This window comes from Mixophyes fleayi, chromosome 8 (genome assembly GCF_038048845.1).
Source record: "Mixophyes fleayi isolate aMixFle1 chromosome 8, aMixFle1.hap1, whole genome shotgun sequence".
Classification (NCBI taxonomy): Eukaryota; Metazoa; Chordata; class Amphibia; order Anura; family Limnodynastidae; genus Mixophyes; species Mixophyes fleayi.
This window is the reverse complement of record NC_134409.1, coordinates 135,365,656-135,389,419: the sequence shown is the minus strand read 5'-3', so window position 1 is coordinate 135,389,419 and position 23,764 is coordinate 135,365,656. Positions and strand designations below refer to the sequence as shown.

At 44.8% G+C, this 23,764-nt stretch overlaps 2 protein-coding genes across 3 annotated transcripts in view; one reads left to right on the top strand and one right to left on the bottom strand.

The window, feature by feature from the left end:
* TMCC1 (transmembrane and coiled-coil domain family 1) overlaps window positions 1-1,634 on the bottom strand; it is a 181,324-nt gene extending 179,690 nt beyond the window's left edge. The window contains exons 1-2 of the mRNA XM_075183702.1: window positions 1,532-1,634; window positions 399-427 (exon numbers count right to left, since the gene is read on the bottom strand). The gene's annotated coding sequence lies outside the window, so the exon portion shown is untranslated. The remainder of the gene's footprint in view (window positions 1-398; window positions 428-1,531) is intronic.
* RBSN (rabenosyn, RAB effector) lies at window positions 1,632-21,795 on the top strand. Of its 2 annotated transcripts, XR_012678619.1 has the most exons (13): window positions 1,632-1,726; window positions 5,117-5,339; window positions 5,749-5,892; window positions 6,762-6,862; window positions 8,068-8,113; window positions 8,189-8,350; window positions 9,358-9,602; window positions 10,778-10,848; window positions 11,315-11,401; window positions 13,207-13,309; window positions 13,415-13,519; window positions 14,937-18,454; window positions 18,500-21,795. XR_012678619.1 is itself a non-coding variant. In XM_075183700.1 (12 exons), the coding sequence occupies exons 2-12, from the start codon at window positions 5,177-5,179 to the stop codon at window positions 16,011-16,013; spliced, it is 2,304 nt and encodes a 767-aa protein (XP_075039801.1). In that variant the 5' UTR covers window positions 1,632-1,726; window positions 5,117-5,176; the 3' UTR covers window positions 16,014-21,795. The 2 variants fall into 2 exon arrangements, 1 of the variants encoding a protein (XP_075039801.1); XM_075183700.1 differs by having other exon boundaries at window positions 14,937-21,795.
* Window positions 21,796-23,764: the final 1,969 nt, after the last annotated feature.

The window sequence follows — 23,764 nt, the reverse complement described above, 5'->3', positions numbered from 1 at the left end:
GATGCCATATGCGGGATATTTGCCTGCTCTCCCGGGAGCCCGGGAGACCTACCCGAATTTTAGGAGTCTCCCGGAAAGTCCGGGAGAGTTGGCAAGTATGGCGTACACACTAATGAATATCTTACCAAACGGCCGTGTGATCGGCACGATAGCACAATGAAAACCCTATAGTGTGTACCCAGCTTCACGTGTTTTTAAAAAAAATGTACAATACGTCCATTTTGCGTACCATAATGAATGAGGCAATGAGATGATTCTGCAAACTGTGAAGTGGTAAAAGTGAAGATACTGCCCATCATTTCAACTTTATGTGATAGTATTACATTTATAATAAATGCGTCATATATGACATATTACATTAGTGGTAGTTCTTAGAGCTTTTATATCATCTTTGATACCTTATGTTTCTCCTTTGTCTCTGTGTTCTCTGTTAAAAAAAAAAAAAAGTTTTATTTCAGAACTCAATGCAATTTCACAGATCGTTTGAAAAATAAATTTATTTACACAGAGCTTCACTGGTTGAAATAAATTCTATTTACCTTAAGGCCTCACCTTTTGAAAGCTGCAGTATTTTAACCCTCACTCACATTAATGTGCTGCCATTGACTATTCACAGTGGAGGCAGCCATTTTGTGAGGCGAACCACTATTCATGAAAATATAGCTGATCGTTTCACCACAAACCAGCGACATCACTGAGCAATAACACACTTTATGCCTCAGGTGATGTTATTGATTCGTAGTGATCTCACAGTCTGGATATTGGTTCAACTCACAAAATGGCTGCCTCGAAAAGTGAAGAGCCAGCAAACAACACATTATGGAGACTCAGAAACAACTGTGGTGGTATGTGGTTCCGTAAATAGATATTACAAATATTTGTGGTAATAATTGAAATAATTGAAGGCTCCTGTGACCTGATTCTGTTCACGGCATCGCATGAATCCCAAAAGATCTCCTTGGTCCTTATGTAAGACAAGTGGAGACTTTTATGAAAACTGGTGCAGGGGTATAAAGGTGGTATTACCCATACCAACCAATCAGAAAAATTACAGTTAATTAATTCTAACTTCCAATATTTATCCTAAAATACTGCTCATTTTTAGCCTAATCATTAAACTAAATTAATCATAAAAGTATGGGCACATTTTGGTATCCCATTGCAAGTATAGGATAATGCTCGGTAAGTTGTAAAAAGTCCTTTAATGTACAAACAGCCGCCTATGGCCAACTCTTAATCGCAGATGCCCTTACCACTTCTTAAGTCTCATTTAAATATCTCATCACACACAACAAAACCTTTTTTTTGCAACAGGAGACAAATAAGTAGAATTTCACATTCTCATTTTGTGCATTTACACTTTCAACACTGAACCTAACTCACTGACCATATACATATGCTATATCATATTTTGTAGGCTGCTTTTGAACAAATTAAAGCTGAGGCCAATACATAATGACCATGTTGTAATCCAGCTAGCAGAGTGCACATCATATTAATATATATTTGACTATCTCCTGTTCTTCCTCACCTCATCCTGCTGTCTGTCACTCACCCTGCTGGGTCCCCCCAGCTCTGCCCCCTCCCATAATAACTGATCTGCATTCTGCCCCAGACCTTCCAGACCTGACTATCGATTGCTCGGCGCTCGGCTCTCAGTCCGCGGAAGGCGGCCTCGGATCGCCGAGCTATCGATTCGGGAGTGACAGCTATGGCGTCCAGCGGAGTAAGAGGGAGGGAGACGGGGGACTGCGGTACAAGGACACCGGGGGCTGGGGTGTCTTATATAGGGGGACCGCGGAGACCGCCCGGGCAACTGGGGGCAGCGGATATAGAGGGTGTGCCTGGGAGGGGGTGACAGGTCTGTGACTGGAGGGGACACTGAGAATGAGGGTGTATGGGTGTGACAGGTCTGTGACAGGGGGGGGACACTGAGAATGAGGGTGGATGGGAGTGACAGGTCTGTGACTGGAGGGGGCACTGAGAATAAGGGTGAATGTGGGTGACTGGAGGGGACACTGAGAATGAGGGTGTATGGGGGGTGACAGGTCTGTGACAGGGGGGGGGGACACTGAGAATGAGGGTGTATTGAGGGGTGACAGGTCTGTGACTGGAGGGGGCACTGAGAATAAGGGTGAATGTGGGTGACTGGAGGGGACACTGAGAATGAGGGTGTATGGGGGGTGACAGGTCTGTGACAGGGGGGGGGGACACTGAGAATGAGGGTGTATTGAGGGGTGACAGGTCTGTGACTGGAGAGGGGAACTGAGAAAGAGGGTGGATGGGAGTGACAGGTCTGTGACTGGAGGGGGCACTGAGAATAAGGGTGAATGTGGGTGACAGGTCTGTGACAGGGGGGGGACACTGAGAATGAGGGTGGATGGGAGTGACAGGTCTGTGACAGGGGGGGGGGGACACTGAGAATGAGGGTGGATGGGAGTGACAGGTCTGTGACTGGAGGGGGCACTGAGAATAAGGGTGAATGTGGGTGACTGGAGGGGACACTGAGAATGAGGGTGTATGGGGGGTGACAGGTCTGTGACAGGGGGGGGGACACTGAGAATGAGGGTGTATTGAGGGGTGACAGGTCTGTGACTGGAGGGGGCACTGAGAATGAGGGTGGATGGGAGTGACAGGTCTGTGACTGGAGGGGGCACTGAGAATAAGGGTGAATGTGGGTGACAGGTCTGTGACAGGGGGGGGACACTGAGAATGAGGGTGTATGGGTGTGACAGGTCTGTGACAGGGGGGGGACACTGAGAATGAGGGTGTATTGAGGGGTGACAGGTCTGTGACTGGAGGGGGCACTGAGAATAAGGGTGAATGTGGGTGACAGGGGGGACACTGAGAATAAGGGTGAATGTGGGTGGCAAGACTGTGACTGGGGGGACACTGAGAATAAGGGTGAATGTGGGTGACGAGTCTGTGACTGGAGGGGACACTGAAAATGAGGATGTATGGGGGTGACAGGTCTGTGACTGGAGGGGACACTGAGAATGAGGGTGTATGGGGAGTGACAGCTCTGTGACTGAGGGAGGGGGCACTGAGAATGAGGGTGGATGGGAGTGACAGGTCTGTGACAGGGGGGACACTGAGAATGAGGGTGGATGGGAGTGACAGGTCTGTGACAGGGGGAACACTGAGAATAAGGGTGAATGTGGGTGACGGGGGACACTGAGAATAAGGGTGAATGTGGGTGGCAAGACTGTGACTGGGGGGACACTGAGAATAAGGGTGAATGTGGGTGACGGGTCTGTGACGGGGGGGGCACTGAGAATGAGGGTGGATGGGGAGTGACAGCTCTGTGACTGAGGGAGGGGGCACTGAGAATGAGGGTGGATGGGAGTGACAGGTCTGTGACAGGGGGGACACTGAGAATGAGGGTGGATGGGAGTGACAGGTCTGTGACAGGGGGGACACTGAGAATAAGGGTGAATGTGGGTGACAGATCTGTGACTGGGGGGGACACTGAGAATAAGGGTGGATGGGAGTGACAGGGGGGACACTGAGAATAAGGGTGAATAGGGGAGTGACAGGTCTGTGACTGGGGGGGGCACTGAGAATTGGGGTGACAGGTCTGTGACTGGGGGGGGGCACTGAGAATGAGGGTGTATGGGGGGTGAAAAGTCTGACTGGGGGGGGCACTGAGAATGGGGGTGTATGGGTGTGACAAGTCTGTGACAGGGGGAAACTGAGAATGAGGGTGTATGCGGGTGACAGGTCTGTGACTGGAGGGGACACTGAAAATGAGGGTGTATGGGGGGTGACAGGTCTGTGACTGGAGGGGACACTGAGAATGAGGGTGTATGGGGGGTGACAGGTCTGTGACTGGAGGGGACACTGAGAATGAGGGTGTATGGGGAGTGACAGCTCTGTGACTGAGGGAGGGGGCACTGAGAATGAGGGTGGATGGGAGTGACAGGTCTGTGACAGGGGGGACACTGAGAATGAGGGTGGATGGGAGTGACAGGTCTGTGACAGGGGGAACACTGAGAATAAGGGTGAATGTGGGTGACGGGGGACACTGAGAATAAGGGTGAATGTGGGTGGCAAGACTGTGACTGGGGGGACATTGAGAATAAGGGTGAATGTGGGTGACGGGTCTGTGACGGGGGGGGGGCACTGAGAATGAGGGTGGATGGGAGTGACAGGGGGGACACTGAGAATGAGGGTGTATGGGGAGTGACAGCTCTGTGACTGAGGGAGGGGGCACTGAGAATGAGGGTGGATGGGAGTGACAGGTCTGTGACAGGGGGGACACTGAGAATAAGGGTGAATGTGGGTGACAGATCTGTGACTGGGGGGGACACTGAGAATAAGGGTGGATGGGAGTGACAGGGGGGACACTGAGAATAAGGGTGAATAGGGGAGTGACAGGTCTGTGACTGGGGGGGGGCACTGAGAATTGGGGTGACAGGTCTGTGACTGGGGGGGGCACTGAGAATGAGGGTGTATGGGGGGTGAAAAGTCTGACTGGGGGGGCACTGAGAATGGGGGTGTATGGGTGTGACAAGTCTGTGACAGGGGGAAACTGAGAATGAGGGTGTATGCGGGTGACAGGTCTGTGACTGGGGGAAACTTAGAATGAGGGTGTATGGAGGTGACAACTTTGTGACTAGGAGATCTGTGATGGGAGCATGAGTTATGACAAAGAGGGTGGACGGCTGAACAATGGATGCTAGGAATCGGGATGTATGCAGGAAATAGATATGTGACTAGTGGACAGTATAAGAGCTGTGAGGAGGGGGTCACTAACATTGGGCTTCATATATTCTAATGGCTCCAATGTATAAATGTCCAGTAATCAATCTGACATTTGATTTTTTTAATTTTTTTAGTGACTTTGGCACTCCAGCAATTCCGCACTTTGTTAGTTAGTAGCCCTCAGTCCGGTCATCCAGCCATGTCTCTAGCCTTGCAGATGGGCTCTGGCCGGTCTGTCTGTCTGTTTGCTAATACTAGTCCTATATTGGAAAATGTTTTTAAATATACAATATTCATTTTTGATTTTGACAAGTAAACATCTGAGCATAATGTAAAGCACCAGATGACAACTGGTGTTACTGGTACAGTAAATGGAAAGTAAAACTACTTCTATTACTTTCTGTCTTCTCAGGTGTGTGTGAAGCGCTGTCAGCTGTCTCCCTGGTCCTGATCGCCTATACCCGGGTCTCTCATGGCGTCGCACTACAATGCCCCATTTGATGAACAGGGTGAAGTGAGGGAGGGTTTCCTCTGCCCCTTATGCCTAAAAGATCTTCAGTCATTTTACCAGCTACATTCCCATTATGAAGAAGAACACTCCAGCGAAGACAGAGATGTGAAGGGCCAGCTCAAAAGTGAGTGTTGCTTGTCGGGGTAATGCCCATTGTATCGTCGCACAGGCGGTCTGATTGTGTGGCTCAAAAAATGGCTGCATACGCTCAGTTAATTGCAGTCGTCCCAATGCTTCCTTACTTAAAGGAGGGTAATTGTATTTTATTTAGTATGGAGGGACAGCTAAACCAAAAATTCAAATGATTTTATATATAATATATATTTTGCATGCATGGCAAATACAGCATATTCTTGCATACTGGACAGTTCTATTTCCACGCTGTGTTTTCGGTTGTGCATTTTACATTACCTACACTGCATGTTGTTTTCCTGTTGCAAATTTTGCACCCAGTAGATGGATTTGCTCCTATCTGTAAATCAGGGGAGGTTTCTGTCTCGTGTCCTCTACATGCCCTTTGTTTGTGTGTTTAGATCTGGTTCAAATTGCCAAGAAAGCCAAGGATAAGTTGCTGAAGAAGGATGGAGGGGAGCGAGCGGAGGGGGGGTCCCAGGAGCGCTATGAGGCTTTCAGCTATGGGGGAGTGGACCCATGTATGTGGGAGCCCCAGGAATTAGGTGAGTTGACACTGTATTGCTTTTAGCTGCATCCCGCTGAGAGCCAATCACTGAACAGTAAGGATAGAGGCAGTGCTGACAACTGCACTTTGGAGACGGTTGTCAAGGAGCGTTTTAACTGGAAGTTGGAGAATCCTTGATAAGGATGCACACACCTTTCAGGGTTCGTTCACACCTGTGCTAAATTTCTAAAAGCTATAAACACGATGTTGAAGTTTTAGAACACAATTGTGGGAACTCTAAACAGGCGTTGGTGATGTGAGATAGTCCTTAAGGGCACATTTGTAACATTGAAACATATTAAAAGGGCTTTCCACCGTCAGATAACATTAATTCATTGACCTATGCCCGTCTTTTTGCTTTATAACCCATATTTATATCAGCTGTGTTTTCTGCAGTGGATACAGCGGCATCGCAGGGTAACATAAATAGAGCTGATGATATAAATACATGGATGAAAAGCACATTAAGGAAGATGCTATAGAGGGAATTTTATGTATTAGGTCAATGTTACAGAAAGGCGCGTACAAGCCATTGAATTAAAATTATCTGAAGGTGGAAAACCCCCATCATTGTCTGCCATATTATTAAGAGAATATTTAAGGTAGTTTAAGTTTCATTGTTTAGTCTGTAGCAGATTAGTAATATACAATCGCTACGAGCGGTGCTTTCTGTCACTAACATTGCAGATGTTTAACCCGCCTGCTGGAGTCCTGACACTGAGATAACTAAACATTAACCGCTTCCTATGTAACGATGCAGTAACTGCACCTTCAGGAGTGGATACAGTTTCAGTCATGAAGTTTTGTTTTGTTTATTATAATGGGAATCATCATCGGTTAGTTATTTTGTCCTTCGTCCCCTAACAGGGGCTGTGCGGAATCACCTCTCCGACTTTAAGCGTCACCGAGCGGCCAGGATTGACCATGACGTGGTGGAAGTCAACAAGCTAATCATACGCTTAGAAAAGGTGAGTTTAGTTTCCTGGGGCTTAGCCAGACTACCGTGACTTTGGCACCTTAGGAATGCAACAAAACAAGCTGCGTACAGCAGATAGTTTTAAAGGTAACCTAATTGTTTTTATTTAACAGTGAAAGTACATGTTTGTAGTGACACTAACGAGACAACAAGGGTAAAAGCAGCTGCTGACCCTGTAATGTCAGAATCCACAGCTTGGAGCTCTGGGAAGAATTTCCCAAATCAATTGAACCCTTCCTGTTATTTACCTCCTCTGCAGACTTGTACATTGAACCACACTCCCCATTTGTTGGCATTCCCAGCTATGGATGGGCCAGTGCTCCGTCACCTGGAGTCGGAGTGGCCCTTTAATAGAACAGGGCTCGTGAGGTTTGGACGGGAGCTCAGCTTCTGTAGCTGCTCCTCTTTCTGCTGGCTTAAAGTTTGAAAAAAAAATGTAAAATTGGAACAATATTTATATTTAATTACCATTGCTGAAACAGTTCCATCAAATATAGTACATTAACTAAAAAATGGACACATAGGGACATATTCAATTAGGTTTCTGGTCCGTGGTAACGCGCATTACCGCAGAAAGTGCACAGTATTGACGGTGATACGGTACCGCAATAACGCGGATATTCCTACGCAACTCTGGGTTGTGCAAAAAAATCCACGTTATAGCGGTACTGTGGATTGACTTCGCATCCCGTTCCGGCGCGTTGCCATGGACCGGAAACCTAATTGAATATGCCCCTAACCTTTAAAATCAGTTTATTAATCTCTCCAGAGATGAAACGTGTGAAATATAGTATGTAGCGGCTCCAATACCCACATCGGTGTACAGGGAGCGTTACATTACAAATCTATGCCGATAACATGTAGACACTCGGATTGGTTATGTGTTGGCCTAGCTCCTCCCCCTTCAAACTTCCCTACATACGACATACAGGAGTAGGCGGAGCTGAAACACTGTTATTCTTCTGTGAAGATTCTAATGATCTGATTCGTCACAGGTTGCTTTAGCCCAGCCCACTTCCTCAGCTGCTTGTCTGCGTGTTCTGTTCCCTGTTTTGAAAAATGGTGACAATAGGTGCTTTGACCCTGGCCAAATGCACCTGCAATAAGTTAGTGTGATTTGTTGGACCAGTTTTCTTAAAATATACCTGAATATGTTCAGGACTTAAACACTAACCCCATGTGTCTGTCTGTCTCTAGCTAACATCGTTTGACCGCATTAATACGGACTCTGCCAAGATAAGAGGTACGCCAGCTCACCGGTCACAGCTGTCGCTTGGGGTCAGTATTGGGATTAATTTGGCGTTTGCTTCTCTCTCAGCTATTGAAAAGTCTGTGGTGTCGTGGGTGAATGACCAAGACGTGCCCTTCTGCCCGGACTGCGGGAACAAATTCACCATACGTAACAGGCGTCACCACTGCCGGCTGTGTGGTTCCATCATGTGCCGGCGGTGCACTCAGCTCCTCACCATTCCATTTGCCAGTGAGAAATAAGATCATTATGTCCTCTGTCGTCTGTAGTTCTCCCCTTCTCCTTGTTTCTTCTTCACTGGCTAAAATATTCTCTCTCTATCTCTGTGTTCCGTTTTATTTTTCTGTTTTTTTGTTATTAATTCTTATCAGTCCGTAATAAAAGACCCCTTCTCTACCGACTGACAGAACCCACTCCGGAGATACGTCATCCAATTGTCGCCTTTGTTACAGTCATTCTCCTGAGTGCTGTTGGATGTTGGCACTTACGGGTTTCAGTCTCCTGGATCCAGAAGTGCTGACATTAAAATTTCTTTTACTGCCAACACCAAGAGAACGATCGCTAGAAAGATTCCAGAGTCCAGGGGGGGGGGGGGGGGGGCATCTCGCAAATGCCAGGGGCCGCAGACATCGATCCTAGCTTGGTGGACTGGGGGGAGAAGGATCTCTTTTAATGTCTGTAACACTTTACGTTTCTTTTGATGTTTAAAGTGTATCTGATCATTCTGAGCGCAAAGTGCGGTTGTTTAAAAACGAACATAAATTGGCTCTGTATATTTCCGAATTCAACAGCAAACAGATCTGAAGATACGTGCACTGATGAATTCTGGTGTAGGTCAGAGCTGCTCTGGTACACAAGAATCTGCAGGACACGTCCAATACCTATGTGGAGTATAAAATCGCAAAAGAATTTACAGAAAAAAAAAATATTGAATTAATGTCACCTGTTAATGATAAAGATAGAAAACAGTTATATATATATATAAACTTTTCCCATTAAATACATTTATTAGGATGTTCTTAATGTCTACCAAACATAAAATACATTCTTACAGTTGCTCCTGTTTGCAAACGCATGTTATAGCTGCATACCTGACTCTCTTCACTAGTACTCAGGACTTAGACTAGCCCTGTAGCTGGAGCAAGAGATCCGGCAGAAGAACAAGTAACTGCAATGCCCGGAGCTTGGTTCGGACGTGGTTTCGTGATTCGTCTAGATTGACTCTTTTCTCTCTCCAGATAAACTAACCAGCGCCAGCAAGCCCTCCCTCTCTGCCCACGGTAGCCCCAACCTCTCCCCGGGCTCCAGTTCTCAGACATCCCGCAGGGGGAGTATCAGCAGCCTGAGTAGCGTCAGTTCGGTCCTGGAGGAGAAGGACGACGATAAGATCCGCTGCTGTCTGCACTGTAAGGACACCCTGATCAAGCGGGAGACGCAGATGGACGAGAAAGACCACACACCAGAAATCGTCAAGATCTACCAGGTGAATCCTGTCTCTGTGCTGTCTCTATCGCTTCATCCTTCTGTGAATGTTCAGAAGAAAATATCAACTTATATTACTCTAATTTGTAACTGTTCACAAGAGTGCCCCCTAGTGGTCAAAACATTGTGAATTGGCTGCTAGTAGGAAAATTAATGGAATCACTTTCATCATCCTCATCATTTATTTATATAGCGCCAGCAAATTCCATAGCGCTTTACAACTGGGAACAAACACAGTAATAAAACAATACTGGGTAATACATACAGACAGAGAGGGGTAAGAAGGCCCAGCTCACAAACTTACAGAATATGGGACAATGGGAGTTTGATAGATGAGAGTAAGTGTTACATTGTGCATAATGGTCCATCCATAATGGAAAGGTAGAAAGTGCTTAGTGGGCTGTGTGATCAGTCACACAGCAATGTTGGTCAGACGATGTTGTCTTATGTTAACTGTGTAGAGAGTGGTAATAGGGTAACCTATGGAGGATGAGGGTGGTTGAGGAATATTATAAACTTGCCTTAAGAGGTTGGTTTTCAGAGAACCCTTGGAGGTTTGTAGACCAGAGGAAAGTCTTACTGTGCGAGGGAGGGAATTTCAGAGTGTGTGCAGCCCGAAAACAGTCCTATAACCAGGAACGGGAGCAGGTAATTAGAGTAGAAGAGACCAGTAGAGACCTTCGGAAAATCACTCCTGGGTCCTGGTTTGCTTAAGGTGTTCACTAGTGAATAATACAAATCTTTGTAATAAGGTTAATACTTCAGAAAGGGTAATTAAATGCGATTACGATTTTGAGAAAGTAAAGGAATTGACTAGATTGTGGTGTCTTAAACTTAATACATGAAAATATAAAATAATACATGTTGGATACAAAAGCAGAACACAGAATGAGTGGTGATGTGATGCCAATAGGAGGAGAGGCAGCTCGTAGTTACAGTATCGGATGACCTGAAGGTCAGCGAGCTGTGTAGTTGAAGCCAGTAGAACACTTGGTTGTATTTTGCTTCCGTCAAATTCTATGTCTCTATATGTTATGTTTGTGTCCACTTTAAATGGGCCACACCAGGTCGTAGAGCCTAACCCGTATTACACACTGATGTATTTACTGTACTCGTGGTACGAGTCTGACCCTTGCTGCAGTAGAGAACACACTGACCTGTGGCTGACTTTTGCAGCGACTACGATCCTGTATGGACAGGGTGGATGAGAAGGCTCCTGAATACATCCGGATGGCGCAGTCTATCAAGTGAGTACAATCAGCTGCATAACACTGCACCATATCCCCTTATAATGGAGCCTAAGATCATCATACAATGCGAAACTCGCCCCGATGGTTGCAGGTGATCAGTCATCTTGAATCTGCCCAGGAAAAGTATAAGGAATTAATTAACAAAAAGTAAGGTGAAGGGGGGACAGGCGTTGTGTTTTTAATCCTTTGCATGTGACAAGTGCATGACGTATTCTGGTACAGGACACTTCTTTTTTGTTTGCTCCTTTAACAAATAAATGCAAAACAACCTTAGCAAGTGATGTAAGAAAATAACAATATATGAAATGAATGTGGGTGGGTGGGAGGTGAGGCAGTATCCTGACCACCCACATCCCTGCGGCCCACCCTTTCCCATTGTCCTGTTCTCTGTGTGTGTCTCCAACAAGGTGCAATTATCTGACAAATAGTCTGCAACTTGTTTTGTGTTTACTTTTATGCTCAGCGCCGGGGAGACAACCTACAATTTGGACCATACCAATAACCTGAGGATAGAGGTGCAGCGGCTCTACGAACTAATAGATGCTTTAAGGTGAGCGTGTTTTCAAGCGGTATGTGCTGTAATTGGGAGGATGATCAGCGTTACATATAGAATGTGAGCTGTTTGTCTGCACACAGTGGAAGCTGTGTGCAGACAAATAACATAGGAATATGTGTCTTATCCGTTCTTAGCGACTCGGGCAGTATCTACATAAATAAATGTCTGTCTCCCCTTTGTACATCACCGTCATCGGTACATCACGCCTCAGTGATGTCACTAATTTCTGGAGAGTATATCATCATCATCATCACCACCATTTATTTATATAGCGCCACTAATTACACAGCGCTGTACAGAGAACTCACTCACATCAGTCCCTGCCCCATTGGGGCTTACAGTCTAAATTCCCTAAGATACACACACAGACAGACAGGCAGACTAGGGTCAATTTGTAAGCAGCCAATTAACCTACCAGTATGTTTTTGGAGTGTGGGAGGTAACCGGAGCACCCGGAGGAAACCCACGCAAACACGGGGAGAACATACAAACTCCACACAGATAAGGCCATGGTCGGGAATTGAACTCATGACCCCAGTGCTGTGAGGCAGAAGGGCTAACCACTTAGCCACCATGCTGGCCATGTTTAATAGTGCTCTAACTTCCTTTTTAATCATATTATACATAGAGGCTGCGTATTACTGAGCGACATCTACTTGAAATAACTTGAGTGTTTACAATCCACTAAATCTCCAACATTTTATCTGTCCCGTCCCTTTTTCTAAGAGCTGAACTGTTTGTTGTTTTTAATGGGGGGAAAGTTTCTCTGTCTTGTAACACCCTGGACTGAGTACAGACGTGTGAGTGTTGGACTTGCAGTCTCCTATGTAACAGAATTATTCAGGATAGACAGGTTTAAAATGGTCACCTGGGCCAGTGACATCGCAGCAAGTTTGGATGAAAATAATTTCCTATCCAATTGGAATGTTTTGGATTTCCACCATATTTTTCTATTGGTGTTTATAATAAGGGGGAGGGGCAATTTATGACATTTAAAGAAAGATAGTCAGGTTGTGAGGACCGCACGTCCTAGTGGGTTCTTTGAAAATCACCTTGGTAGATTGTTGCAACCAAAACGCGGTTTATTTCATAGATACAGACAGGTGGATATACAATCACCAGACAGGTGTGATTATTTTCAGGTACAGCGTATACACAGTGACGTAAGCGCAGTTCCTAGTCGCTAATCCAGGAACACCCTCCGTACTCCCAAACACAGGTTATATCCTCTTCAATATTCCCCCGGTGGTGGAGCTAATGTTGGGTGGATTAGGAGCGGTAACCAGATAGGTGGGAAAATGATAAGACTTAACCCTGGGTGTGGAGAAGGCGCTTAGGAGTCGAATCCAGGGTACTAGCAGAATAATGACCTTGCTGACTAAACATGAAAAGGTTGATAGTATTATATCTGCACACGCTAATTGTTTAACCCAGACTTCTTGTTGGTTCTTATCCCTGATTAAACACTCCACATGGCAACATTTAAGAATAGCGTGTCTCATTTATATAACGATTGACATAATTACGCAGGACATACAGTAACATATGTTAGCCAAACGCACAGGAACAACAGATGACAATAGACCATAAGGCGGCGAGACGAGGGGCGATGGATTGTAAGTGTCTTTATGCTTCAGTCGCATGAGATCAAAAATCGCACTGCGTGGTTTACACAGGTTAACGCTGAATGTTGTATTGTAAATTAAGTATATATTTTTTTTGGTGGGGGGGGGATTTAAATGTTACTTTGTTTTATGTACCACCATTTTTGATATTTGTGCCATGTCTTTCCCTCTCAGTAAAAAGATCCTCATCCTGGGAATGAACGAGGAGCCCAAACCGCACCCTAAACACCTCCGGCTGCAGAAGATGATCAGATACGCGGCGACGCTGTTTGTGCAGGTAACGCACCTTAATCAGCGCGGAGAGACTGTTTCCTGCACAGAGATTAGCTCTGACCCCTCCGTTCTGTTGACCACTTTGACAATCTTTTTTTTTTTTTTGTAGGAAAAACTTTTAGGCCTGATGTCTCTGCCGACTAAAGAGAAGTACGAGGAGCTGAAAGAAAAGCGCAGACAGGAGAACGAGCAGAAATTACAAAAAGAACGACAGGTTAATCATTGTTCCTTTAAATAAATATTCTACCCACTCTCATCGCACAATCACTCGGGGGCATGTTCACTGGAGTCTGGCCATAGACGTGGGTCACCGAATCGCACATAGCTAGACGTGCAGACACCGCACCGATTGGCTGGGAGCACTAGACGTCTGACCACTCAGTGCTCCCTTCCACTTCCGGGTCGGTTGAGGTTCCGGTAGAGGTCATTAACCACAACAACTTACTACCCCGACAGCTGTTTCGGATTTTGATCTATCAGGTTGGTTCTCACACAGTGGTACATGAGTTTTTTTATGGGAAAAAATGAAGAGGAATTTATTTTGCACACTGTAAAGCAGAAGAAACGTATGTATTTTTTAGGGGAATTTGTCTTCAGGGAACAGATTTAAAGCTATAGAAGACGCCTCTAAAGCGGTAGTTTCTTGTGGGTGAGCCCCAAATCTGCAGTACAGTGTTTTGTGTTTTATTTTTGTTGCATTTGGTTAGATACACAAAAAAAATCACGGCGTTTCTTAAGGCACAAGATTGTAAACGATCACAAAGTATTCGTGAATTTCTTTTCTTTCCTTTAGAGGGATCGAGTTGTATTTGGATTGTATTTTATTTCAACCAACTAATCATGGTAAACGCTCTTTTAAAGCATAACTAAAACATGACAAATGAAAGCAGATTTCTTTAAACCATGTTCATGCCTTTAACACTAGAGTACTAGTTACTTATACTGCCCTCATAGTCAGAGCTAAAAATAGAAATCATTTTGAAAACAAGATCATCTGTATGTTTTTTTGTTTTTAAAACTATGACGGACCATGAACTTTGCGAGTCCTATGTTTGGTCTATCATCCATTTAAAACCTTTCCGTGGGGCTTTATTAGCATTTTTGTTTGCCTTCTCCTGAGCAACATGGGGTAATATTACTGCACATGACCTTCGGAGGTCTTCATGGCAGGAGGGCTGTGAATTAGTCTCTATATATTACAGTACCTGGCTGGTACACACCAATGTTCTCTAAATCCTTCTCTCATTCGTTCCATTTTTCATCAGTGAAGATAAGAGACAGAAGTTCTCCGGGGTCATTGAACTATATGGAAAGACACCAGTGCAATGCACACAGACGTCCTGGCAAAGCGGAACATAGAGCGGGTATGGGGAATAAGAGAACATGGCACCAGCGTGTGTCTCCGTAAGGATCAATGACCTTGACGTGAGCTTCCGTCTCTTCTCCATTCACCTGTCACAGAGGAAATACTGATTTATAACTCTTGTGCACATGTGGCTGAAATCTTCCGTAAATACCTCTTAGATGATGAGTTATAGGTGTTGACTGACGTTCCTCTCAAATTAAATTGGTGGCATGGATGGATGTATACTATGCAAACTTCTGAAAAGTTATCGTTTATTTCCCTACAGGCCTCCCTTGAAGCACAGAAGAAAAGAGATGAGAGGAATAAAATTGCCGCCCCTCGTTCCTCTGACGTGATGAACGGGGAGCTGCATCAGAGGAATCGCATCAGGAAAGTGGAGGGGTGGCTACCAACATCTGGTGTACTTCGTAATCGAGATACCTCGGACCCCCTTCTACAGCAAATCGAGAACATCATCTCGTACATCCAGCAGGCCCGAGAAGCTGGACGTGTAGATGAGGTCCGTATGTTAGAGGAAAACCTGAGGCAGCTACAGGATGAGTATGACCAGCAGCAGGTGGAGACAGCCATTCAGATGTCCAAGGAGCTAGCAGAGGACGAGGCCATGCAGCAAGAGCAGCTGGAGGTGCTTAGAAAGAGAGAGGTGAGCAGGGAGGAGAAACGGGGGCTGGCTCAGCACAACAGAGCTCACTCGCTGGATTTCAGAGAGCAGGGTCAAGCGACACTATGGCAGGACAAACGAACAGCAGCTCTAGATCTCCACCTCCCCAAACGAGACGTTGGCCCTCTGAAGCTTTCCCTACCAGTGTCTCAAAGTCCTCAGGAGACGAGAGCTGTTCCCCCTACGCGGATCTCCCCTGTTCTCCCTAAAGCTGATGTGAACAAAGCAGTGACCTTAAACCCATTTGAGAAGGAGGAAGGTTTGTCCTCTCCGCCGCTCTCAGACCAAATTCAGCAGAACGGCAACAGGGAATATAATCCGTTTGATGAGGATGACGAGGAAAAGCCAGAGGAGCAAGCAGGAAGCCACCGTGAGACCACACCAGCCTTCTACAATCCCTTTGAAAGCTCACCAGAAGACGACTGGAAGCCACGGGTCTCCAAAAACCCTTTTGAGGAGGATGAGGGGGATTGTCCGGGGAATCCTTTTGAGGAGCCCGATTCAGGAGCAAATGAGGAGGATGTGATCGAAGAAGATTTACTTCTACAGCAGATCGATAACATTAAGGCATACATATTTGATGCCAAGCACAGCGGGCGGCTGGACGAGGTGGAGGTCCTGACCGAAAACCTGAGGGAACTGAAGAAGACTTTGGCCAAACAGAAGGGACAGGCAAACTGATCATGGTAGGACACCGGGTGGGTCAATCAGTAGTGAAGAAATCAAACTCCAATTTCATTTATTTGTTTGTAACCAGCAGAGCCTCCGATATCAAAAAGCGTAAACCAGATAATACCATTGTGCTTCAAAATAACCAGTGTGTGTTCGTGTTTACCTGTAACTACCTATGGGTTACTAGGTGTCATTTTGAAACGTCGGAACTGATTGGACGGGTCAGAGAAGTGACGGCTGGAGCAGGAACTTTATTAACCCTTCTGCTGCCTCACAGCACGTCTACTGAATGTTCGGTAGTCTTGCCAAGGTTCTCTTTCACTCTGAGCCCTTGGGTTAACCAGCTGCTGTCCATACGAACAAAACTCCATGAAAGAAGAACGGACTGAAGGGTATAAGGTGCCTCAGTACGATGTTGAGACAGATGATCTTCTCAAACTCGAATGCGCTACATGATCAATGAGTGCGATTAGGAATTGAGACTGTGTGATCTCATGCAGCAGGGGGAAGGGAGCAGCTGGTCTCCTGTTACAGTTTTTAGGAACAAATGTTTGGGTCTAGAAGCTTGCTTGCCGGAGATGACGGAATCCGGAACACAAGCGCAGGAGCCGCACGATTCTTAGGTGTACATCTTAGCACTCCAAACACTACATGACCTTTGCCACTTCGGCTTTGCTGAACTCAGAATCTCCTGACGCTCAGCCAGCCGTCGCCAAAGGTTAAGGTGTCATGCAGACCCCTGTCATTTAGTCGCACTAGTACTGTGTTCCAATTACACCGTTTGGACAGGAAGGCAGGACTGTCCTGACATCCAGAGGGTAAAACGACCCAAAACTGCACAGTCCTGCTTTCCTGTACGTGACCTTTAAGAGGACTCGGGCCTAGTAAATCTAAATGACGTTCTCCTGCATGATCCCGCATGGCGTCTATGTGTACACTAAGCAATGGGAGGGGATGGATGCCTTGTACACAGCTTGAACCCAGCAACATCCTTGATGGGTAGTGAAGATCTCTTTATGGGCTTGTGGACAATTCGCTAAGTTTATTCTGGGGGCTTAACCCATTGGCTGCCTTTGAGCATAGCAATGTTATGCTGACTCCACTGACGGCGGTGAGATTCAGTGGTCTTTCTGAGCTGAGCAGTCTGGACACTAAGGAGTTAAAAGTGTAATCTATTAAGAACTCCGGTGTGTATCTGCTGTTCAGTGCAACCCTGCACGACTAATTTTCACTAACAAGTTCAGTTCTCTAATACTTTTCCTTTCCAGTGTGAACAGCTTAGAGGGAACAGCAGCCTTTTAATTTGAAGCACAATTGACATTTATTCAGTATTTCTTAAGTTAAATCCTAAGACTGTATTATAATTTACCGCAGTATTACAATGTGTACAGGTGTGTGTAGATCTATGTATGTAATATCTGAGTGTTACCTCGCGGCTGGTGCCATATTAACTTAATTATATTTTTCCTGACTGACCGCCAATATTGCTCAATTTCATTAAACTCCTCGGAGAGTTGGCTGCACAATTTGCGTTCAGCAGGAAATAGCATATTTTCGTGCTTGTTGTTTGATGTTCGGAGATCAGTCATGAACTATAGATCGTTACAATGATGTTTTTAAAGGCTAACGCCACTAGTTACTAACTTTTCATACTCCCAGTAAATCTGCGTAACGCCACCTACCTCCTTAAGTTTCAGGGACCTATAAGTACCTGTATAGTCTAAGTTAGATTCAAGTTCCATGCTGCTTGTTATGGATCACCAGCAAGAATCCTTACTCCAGTGCACCTGTTTCCCCATCGCCGCTGACACCAGTGAACCGCTTTTGCATACTGTGTCCGTTTTGGCTTCAGCCACTGAGCCATGTATCTAATGTAAGGGAATTCACACTGATAGCAGGAACAGAGATTCAGCAGTTCAGCTCTCCTGACAGCATAGATGATGCGGTGGTAGAGGCTTGCTGGTTGTTCAGCTTTCTTAACAGCATGGCTGATGCAGGGGGAGGGGTTGTGCAATTCGGCTTTCTTAACATCACAGATGATGCGCCAGGGGGTGTTGTGCAGTTCAGCTTCCTGACATCACGGATGATGCGACGGGTGGTGTTGTGCAGTTTAGGTTTCCTAACATCAGGGATGATGCAGCGGGGGGTGTTGTGTAGTTCAGGTTTCCTAACATCAGGGATGATGCGACGGGTGGTGTTGTGCAGTTTAGGTTTCCTAACATCAGGGATGATGCAGCGGGGGGTGTTGTGTAGTTCAGATTTCCTAACATCAGGGATGATGCGACGGGTGGTGTTGTGCAGTTCAGCTTTCCTAACATCAGGGATGATGCTGCAGGGGGTGTTTTGCAGTTTAGGTTTCCTAACATCAGGGATGATGCAGTGGGGGGTGTTGTGCAGTTCAGGTTTCCTAACATCAGGGATGATGCAGCGAGGGGTGTCGTGCAGTTCAGGTTTCCTATCATGGATGATGCGGCGGGGGGTGTTGTGCAGTTCAGGTTTCCTAACATCAGGGATGATGCGGCGGTCAGGGGAGGTGCACGTATACTGCAGCAGGCATGCATGGTTATCTGACAAACGGCCAGAATGTTGAAATAGCTTACGCCTTCATACAGCATTCAGGAGCCAGTCGGGCAAATCTAGGAGCCATCAGAACCTTTTAAGGAGCCGGGAAGTTGAGCATCTATTAAGTTAAAAAGAAAAGGCTCCCAAAAGCTGGGTGCAAGCTGTCATTTTTTTGGGGGCCGGATTGACTGCCTGGCTCCTGGGATTTGTGCAGCCGTAACTTACAAGTGTTTTGTTACATCCAACAGGAAAAGTGTAGAAGTTAGGTGTGTGCAGTGGGGGGACATTAGTTAGATTAGGGGGAATATTATACTACAAATTAGTAAAGAGACAGCTGCTCGCCATTGTACTCACCCCATAAGTGAAAGAACATGCGACTTGTCAGCAAGATTTGTCGCCGCTGATAAATTTTTGGTGTCGTTTTGCTCTAAGACCAGCAAGTTGCAGGAAATGAGAATGTGTTTGAGCTGCAGGTTCACACGCTACAGTAGCGTTTGTTATTGTAAACAATTTCCAGTGATTTTCCATTTACTGCAGTGGAAGCTAGCTCCCAAGTGGTGGGGAATGTAATGATTTTTACAGGCAGTAAAATGGAGAGATTCACTATTCCTGTAATTGTGTGCCGATACCTGTGTGTGTGTCCGGCACAGTGTGTCCGTGGTCCGGTGCGTTTAAGCTGTTTGCTGTTCTAAGGAGAAATATGTGTTCTCTAGGAGTACACGCAGAGCGCTGGAACTGAATGCAGCTCAACCGTACCGGGCAGTGGATGATCCGTGTACGCCTAGGCTTACGGTGGGATATTGACCCACCCTCGCTACCCCCAGTGCGGCAAGTGTGATCACTCATTCTACGTGCGGTGTTGCTGGTGTTTTATGTGACACCGGTGGGTAAGGGCTCTAACACGGTCTAGTTTATAGTTTTGCTTTTTAACTAATCTCCCATAGGTTTTCCTCTGATTAACTAACTGGGCAACATGTGAAAACCACTACGGCTTATCGGTGCAGGTTATAGATATGTACATGTATAATATATATGGATTTTATATCTCCGTCCTATGGAACGTGGTCCAACAGCGCTAATGTATACCAGCTGCAGAGTTTAAAAACAATGCAATACTCGTATTTTTAGTGGGATCATTTAAAAACTTTAAAATGACAGAAGAAATACTTCTCATATATACAGTATCTGTTGGTCTTCACTTGCCAGATCTTTATCCCTGATACAGAGACATGGTTTGGGCCTTCTCAGCTTCTATACACACACATCGGGGTCTGATAGGAAGATTTACAGCATAATCGCTTCTTTTCTGTTTTGTGTCATGTTAATATTAATATTTACCCGTGCTTTCTTCAGTCAGGTTAATATTTAACCGATCGCTGTCTGTTGGTTGTCCCTGGGGAATCAACTTATGGAAACTTGACTTTCAGTTATAACCGATAACATGTTGAACTACAAGCCCCATTCTGCCCTTCCAGCCTCCGACTGGCATGCTGGGGCTTGTAGTTCATCCGGTGAGTTGCAGAATGTCTGTGCTCTTCACTGTAAATGTAAAGAGGCCGCCTGATGGCCCGCTCCCTTTTTTGTCTTTAATTGCGAGTTCAGAACAAGAGAATAGTTTGATCACTGTTTTCTCCAGAGCTGGGTGAATCCCGGGCAACTGGCAGCCACCGGGGGCACCGTCCGTTCCCCTCGGCTCTCGCCATGTAACAAAATTTTGCCCACATCTGTTAATCTGATCACTGCCACATCCCATCGTTCGGTTTCCATATACAATGGTCCTATGATAAATGACATGCTGACCTTAGAGCGGATTCCATCTGCGTAGACATCCAGCGTTGCCTGATAGATTCTTTCAGGAACTTGTAGGAACCGAACATATTAGAGAGAAGGCTGTGATTAGAAGGGGGACTATGTGTAGATTTACTGAAGGATATTGCATTGCCAAAATAGCTGATAGCACTTATCCAGCACACACCCATCCTGTACAACGAGGGCTATTTACTGACATTACCCAATGGGGCAAATCTGAACTAATCCCACAGCAACAAATCAACAATTAGTTCTTATCTGTCTAGTGCAAAAATAGGCGCTGAAAACGAATTGCTGGTGGTTGCTATAGTTTCAATGCCATCTATTGGTATATCTGTTTATGGGAGCTTTTTGTTTTTTATTTTAGATCACCCTGTAGTTAAGGTTTAGTGGCTGTTTAAGGATTAGGATCTCAGAGACGCATCCGTGATCTTGTTATATAGCTGTAGTGTTATTCTGCAGAGGACGTGACGTTCCTGCCTCTCGCTCCATAAACACAGGACGTGACTTCCTCTGTGTTTCCTGCTCTCTGCTCCCCCAATAACTACACAATACTCCCCTCTTCCACCCTGTGGAGGCTGCTAGTTCATTATTTTAGGCTTTGTATTTATTGCTTACAGATGTATTATGCAACATTAATTTTAATTGAGGCACAGAATCTGCTCACTGGCTGTGGAGCAGGAAATGTTGTTTTCAATCTATGAATATTAGTAGTAATATATAACACTGCATCTCTCTTGTTTAATAACATCAGAAAATGTTATTTCCCCAACTCCTGACTAATTCAGCTTACCAGTAATGAATATACCTAGTTTTAATTAACAATACCACTCCTACATTATATTTTTATTGAATAAATGGTATTAAACTCACTATAAACATTATATTGTTTCAGTTTTGATGTTACGTTTAATAGGTCAGAGGTGGCTTTCTGTTGTGGAAGAATAGGGCATTCTGGGACTTGTAGTTCCAGAACAGATGGACAACACAGGTTGTCTAAGCTTGCCTCAAATGATCCAGACCCATAAATCTAATCCATTGCGGGTGTGGTCACGTGCCCCCAACACTAATAGGTTGACTTGTGACAGGGGTCGCTTAACTTTCTCTGGGTGAATGTGGCCGTATGGGAAACGGATTAGGAGGCTTTGGGTAGTGACGGGACCGGCCTTACACAAACGTTTACAGACAGACAAAACCATAAGACACTAAGCTTGCTGTGTTGTGCGCGGTTTGCAAGACATTGATAAAGGGAGATTGTGGTTTTGTTTAGGCAGCGACGAATGTCTGATATCTCGATGCCGAAGATGTATTTATGCAAAAGAAAACGATAATGAATCATGCATGTAATATCTTGTCATCCTTCAGTGACTACTGGAAAGTTTTGTACAATTAAAAATGAAATAAAAAGCAACTAAATGGATTTTACGTCTAAAGACTTACCATTGTTTTAATTAAGAACAAATGGCATTAGCTAGTATGCAAATTAGGGTGCAGTAAGGCTGTGTCAGTTTCTTCAATATAAACTAAATCTCTTATTATTTTGGGAGTGATTATATATATATATATATATATATATATATATATATATATATATATATATATATATATATAATCTATTTTACATACAGAGGGTCTGATTCATGTTTGGACCCAACTTGCATTTAAATATATATATATATATATGTGTGTTATATATATATATATATATATATATTACACATATGTGCTATATAAAGTCCCATCAAAATGCATGCAAGAAAACAAAAACTATAAAATTAATTAACTCATAATCAATAAAAAAGTTTTGTTTTTTTTACATAAAATACATAAATCAGGATGTACTTAATGTGTACTGTACATACAATGCATTTATATAGTCAATCTTCCTTGCATACACATATCTAGTGGCATGCACATGTGTAGGTCTTAATATAAAGATGCAGCGACAGCCATCACTACCAGTCAGCACTTAGACCTGCCCTAGAGCTGGTGCAAATGATACGGCTAAAAAAAACCAACACGTACTTCAGAAAACCCAGGACTGGAATAGTCTGCATCTGTTAGAACGCCCTCACTGCATTTGGCCTACGTTTATCCGCCTTTTGAGTTTTGGACAGACCTGTCATTTGCGTTCAGGCATGAATTGTGTTCATTGGTGTAAGGGCAATTTCTTAATAGCCTTACTTGGTTAGATACACTCGGCGGGAGAGTATCCAACATACTTTTCCAGCAGAATTTCAATACAATCCCATATCTATGCCCCGTTTAAACCACATTTAAACTATGTTGTGCAATTATTTTTTTCTACTACTCTGTTTAAAGAAAAGGACACGATAGATACTCTGCATACTGGGACTTGTAGTTCTACAACTGTTGGAGAGCCACAGGTTGCTCTATGAAAGACAAGTAGGCTGGCGTGTTGTGAACCAGGCTTATTCGCCGTTGCATCCTTTTCCTACAATTAGCGCAATACGCCACCATTACAGGAGAAGTCGAAAAAAGGCGTCTTACTGATTAAAGAAAGCAGGTTAAGAAACATTTGTTGGAATAAAAAAGCTGCCCTACTTCTGCCTCTGATCTACTTCCGTTTCCAGAATCCCATTCACTCTCCGCTAATCACTGAACGGCCGACACAGAAATGGAAATTAGCTGGTAATTACTGTTCGTTCCTAGATCAAAAGGACTTACAGAAAGGAAGAAGTACAAGTCTGGTGATCAAAAGCGAGAGAATTAAAATGTGACTGAATCAGAGGATTACAGCGACCCCGGCGAAGTTATGAAGACTCAATGTTTTTTTTAGGTGTCACTAAAAGGGCTGATGGAATGTATGGAAACTTCCTTAATTACATTCAGAATTCCATTGAAGTGAGATTTCCGCTATATTGTATAAATGTAGAATTTGACAGATGAGAAGTGTTTTCTCCTCCCAGTCTGCCCGTCGCGCTAAACTGAAATATGCAGCGGATATTGAACAGTACGAGGTGCTCACGCTGCATTACTGTTCTGATTGTATCCAGGGGGATCTAGAAAGACAATAACTCGTGTTTTTGTATCAAAAATATCTCTAGAATAGAACCCAAAGCCATAGTCAAATGTGAACTCTCCAGATACAACACCCATTTGTCACATCAAGGCTTTTGCAGAGAGCAAACCTGGTCATGTGACTAGATTTTGGATAAGCGAGCAGGACAGAAATGTCGTTTTTTTTTTAAAAAACATATAAGTTTAACGGAGGCGACTCCATGCACCCGGCCACTGGAGACAGGGCCCTGGTACATACACTACATCATGCAGTCAATGGTGTTGAAGGAAGCCGATTGGCCAGGCTTCAGAAACCGTCCAATCATATTCACTCAACACTCTGGCTGTGTCTGCTAGGGGAACTGGGG

What these genes read in the sequence shown, in the direction of transcription:
- RBSN (XM_075183700.1), top strand. Translation starts at nt 5,177, where the DNA reads ATGGCGTCGCACTACAATGCCCCATTTGATGAACAGGGTGAAGTGAGG. An exon ending in GTGGGAGCCCCAGGAATTAG is followed by an intron (nt 5,893 to 6,761) that starts GTGAGTTGACAC and finishes GTCCCCTAACAG; the next exon opens with GGGCTGTGCGGAATCACCTC. An exon ending in AAATCGTCAAGATCTACCAG is followed by an intron (nt 9,603 to 10,777) that starts GTGAATCCTGTC and finishes TGACTTTTGCAG; the next exon opens with CGACTACGATCCTGTATGGA.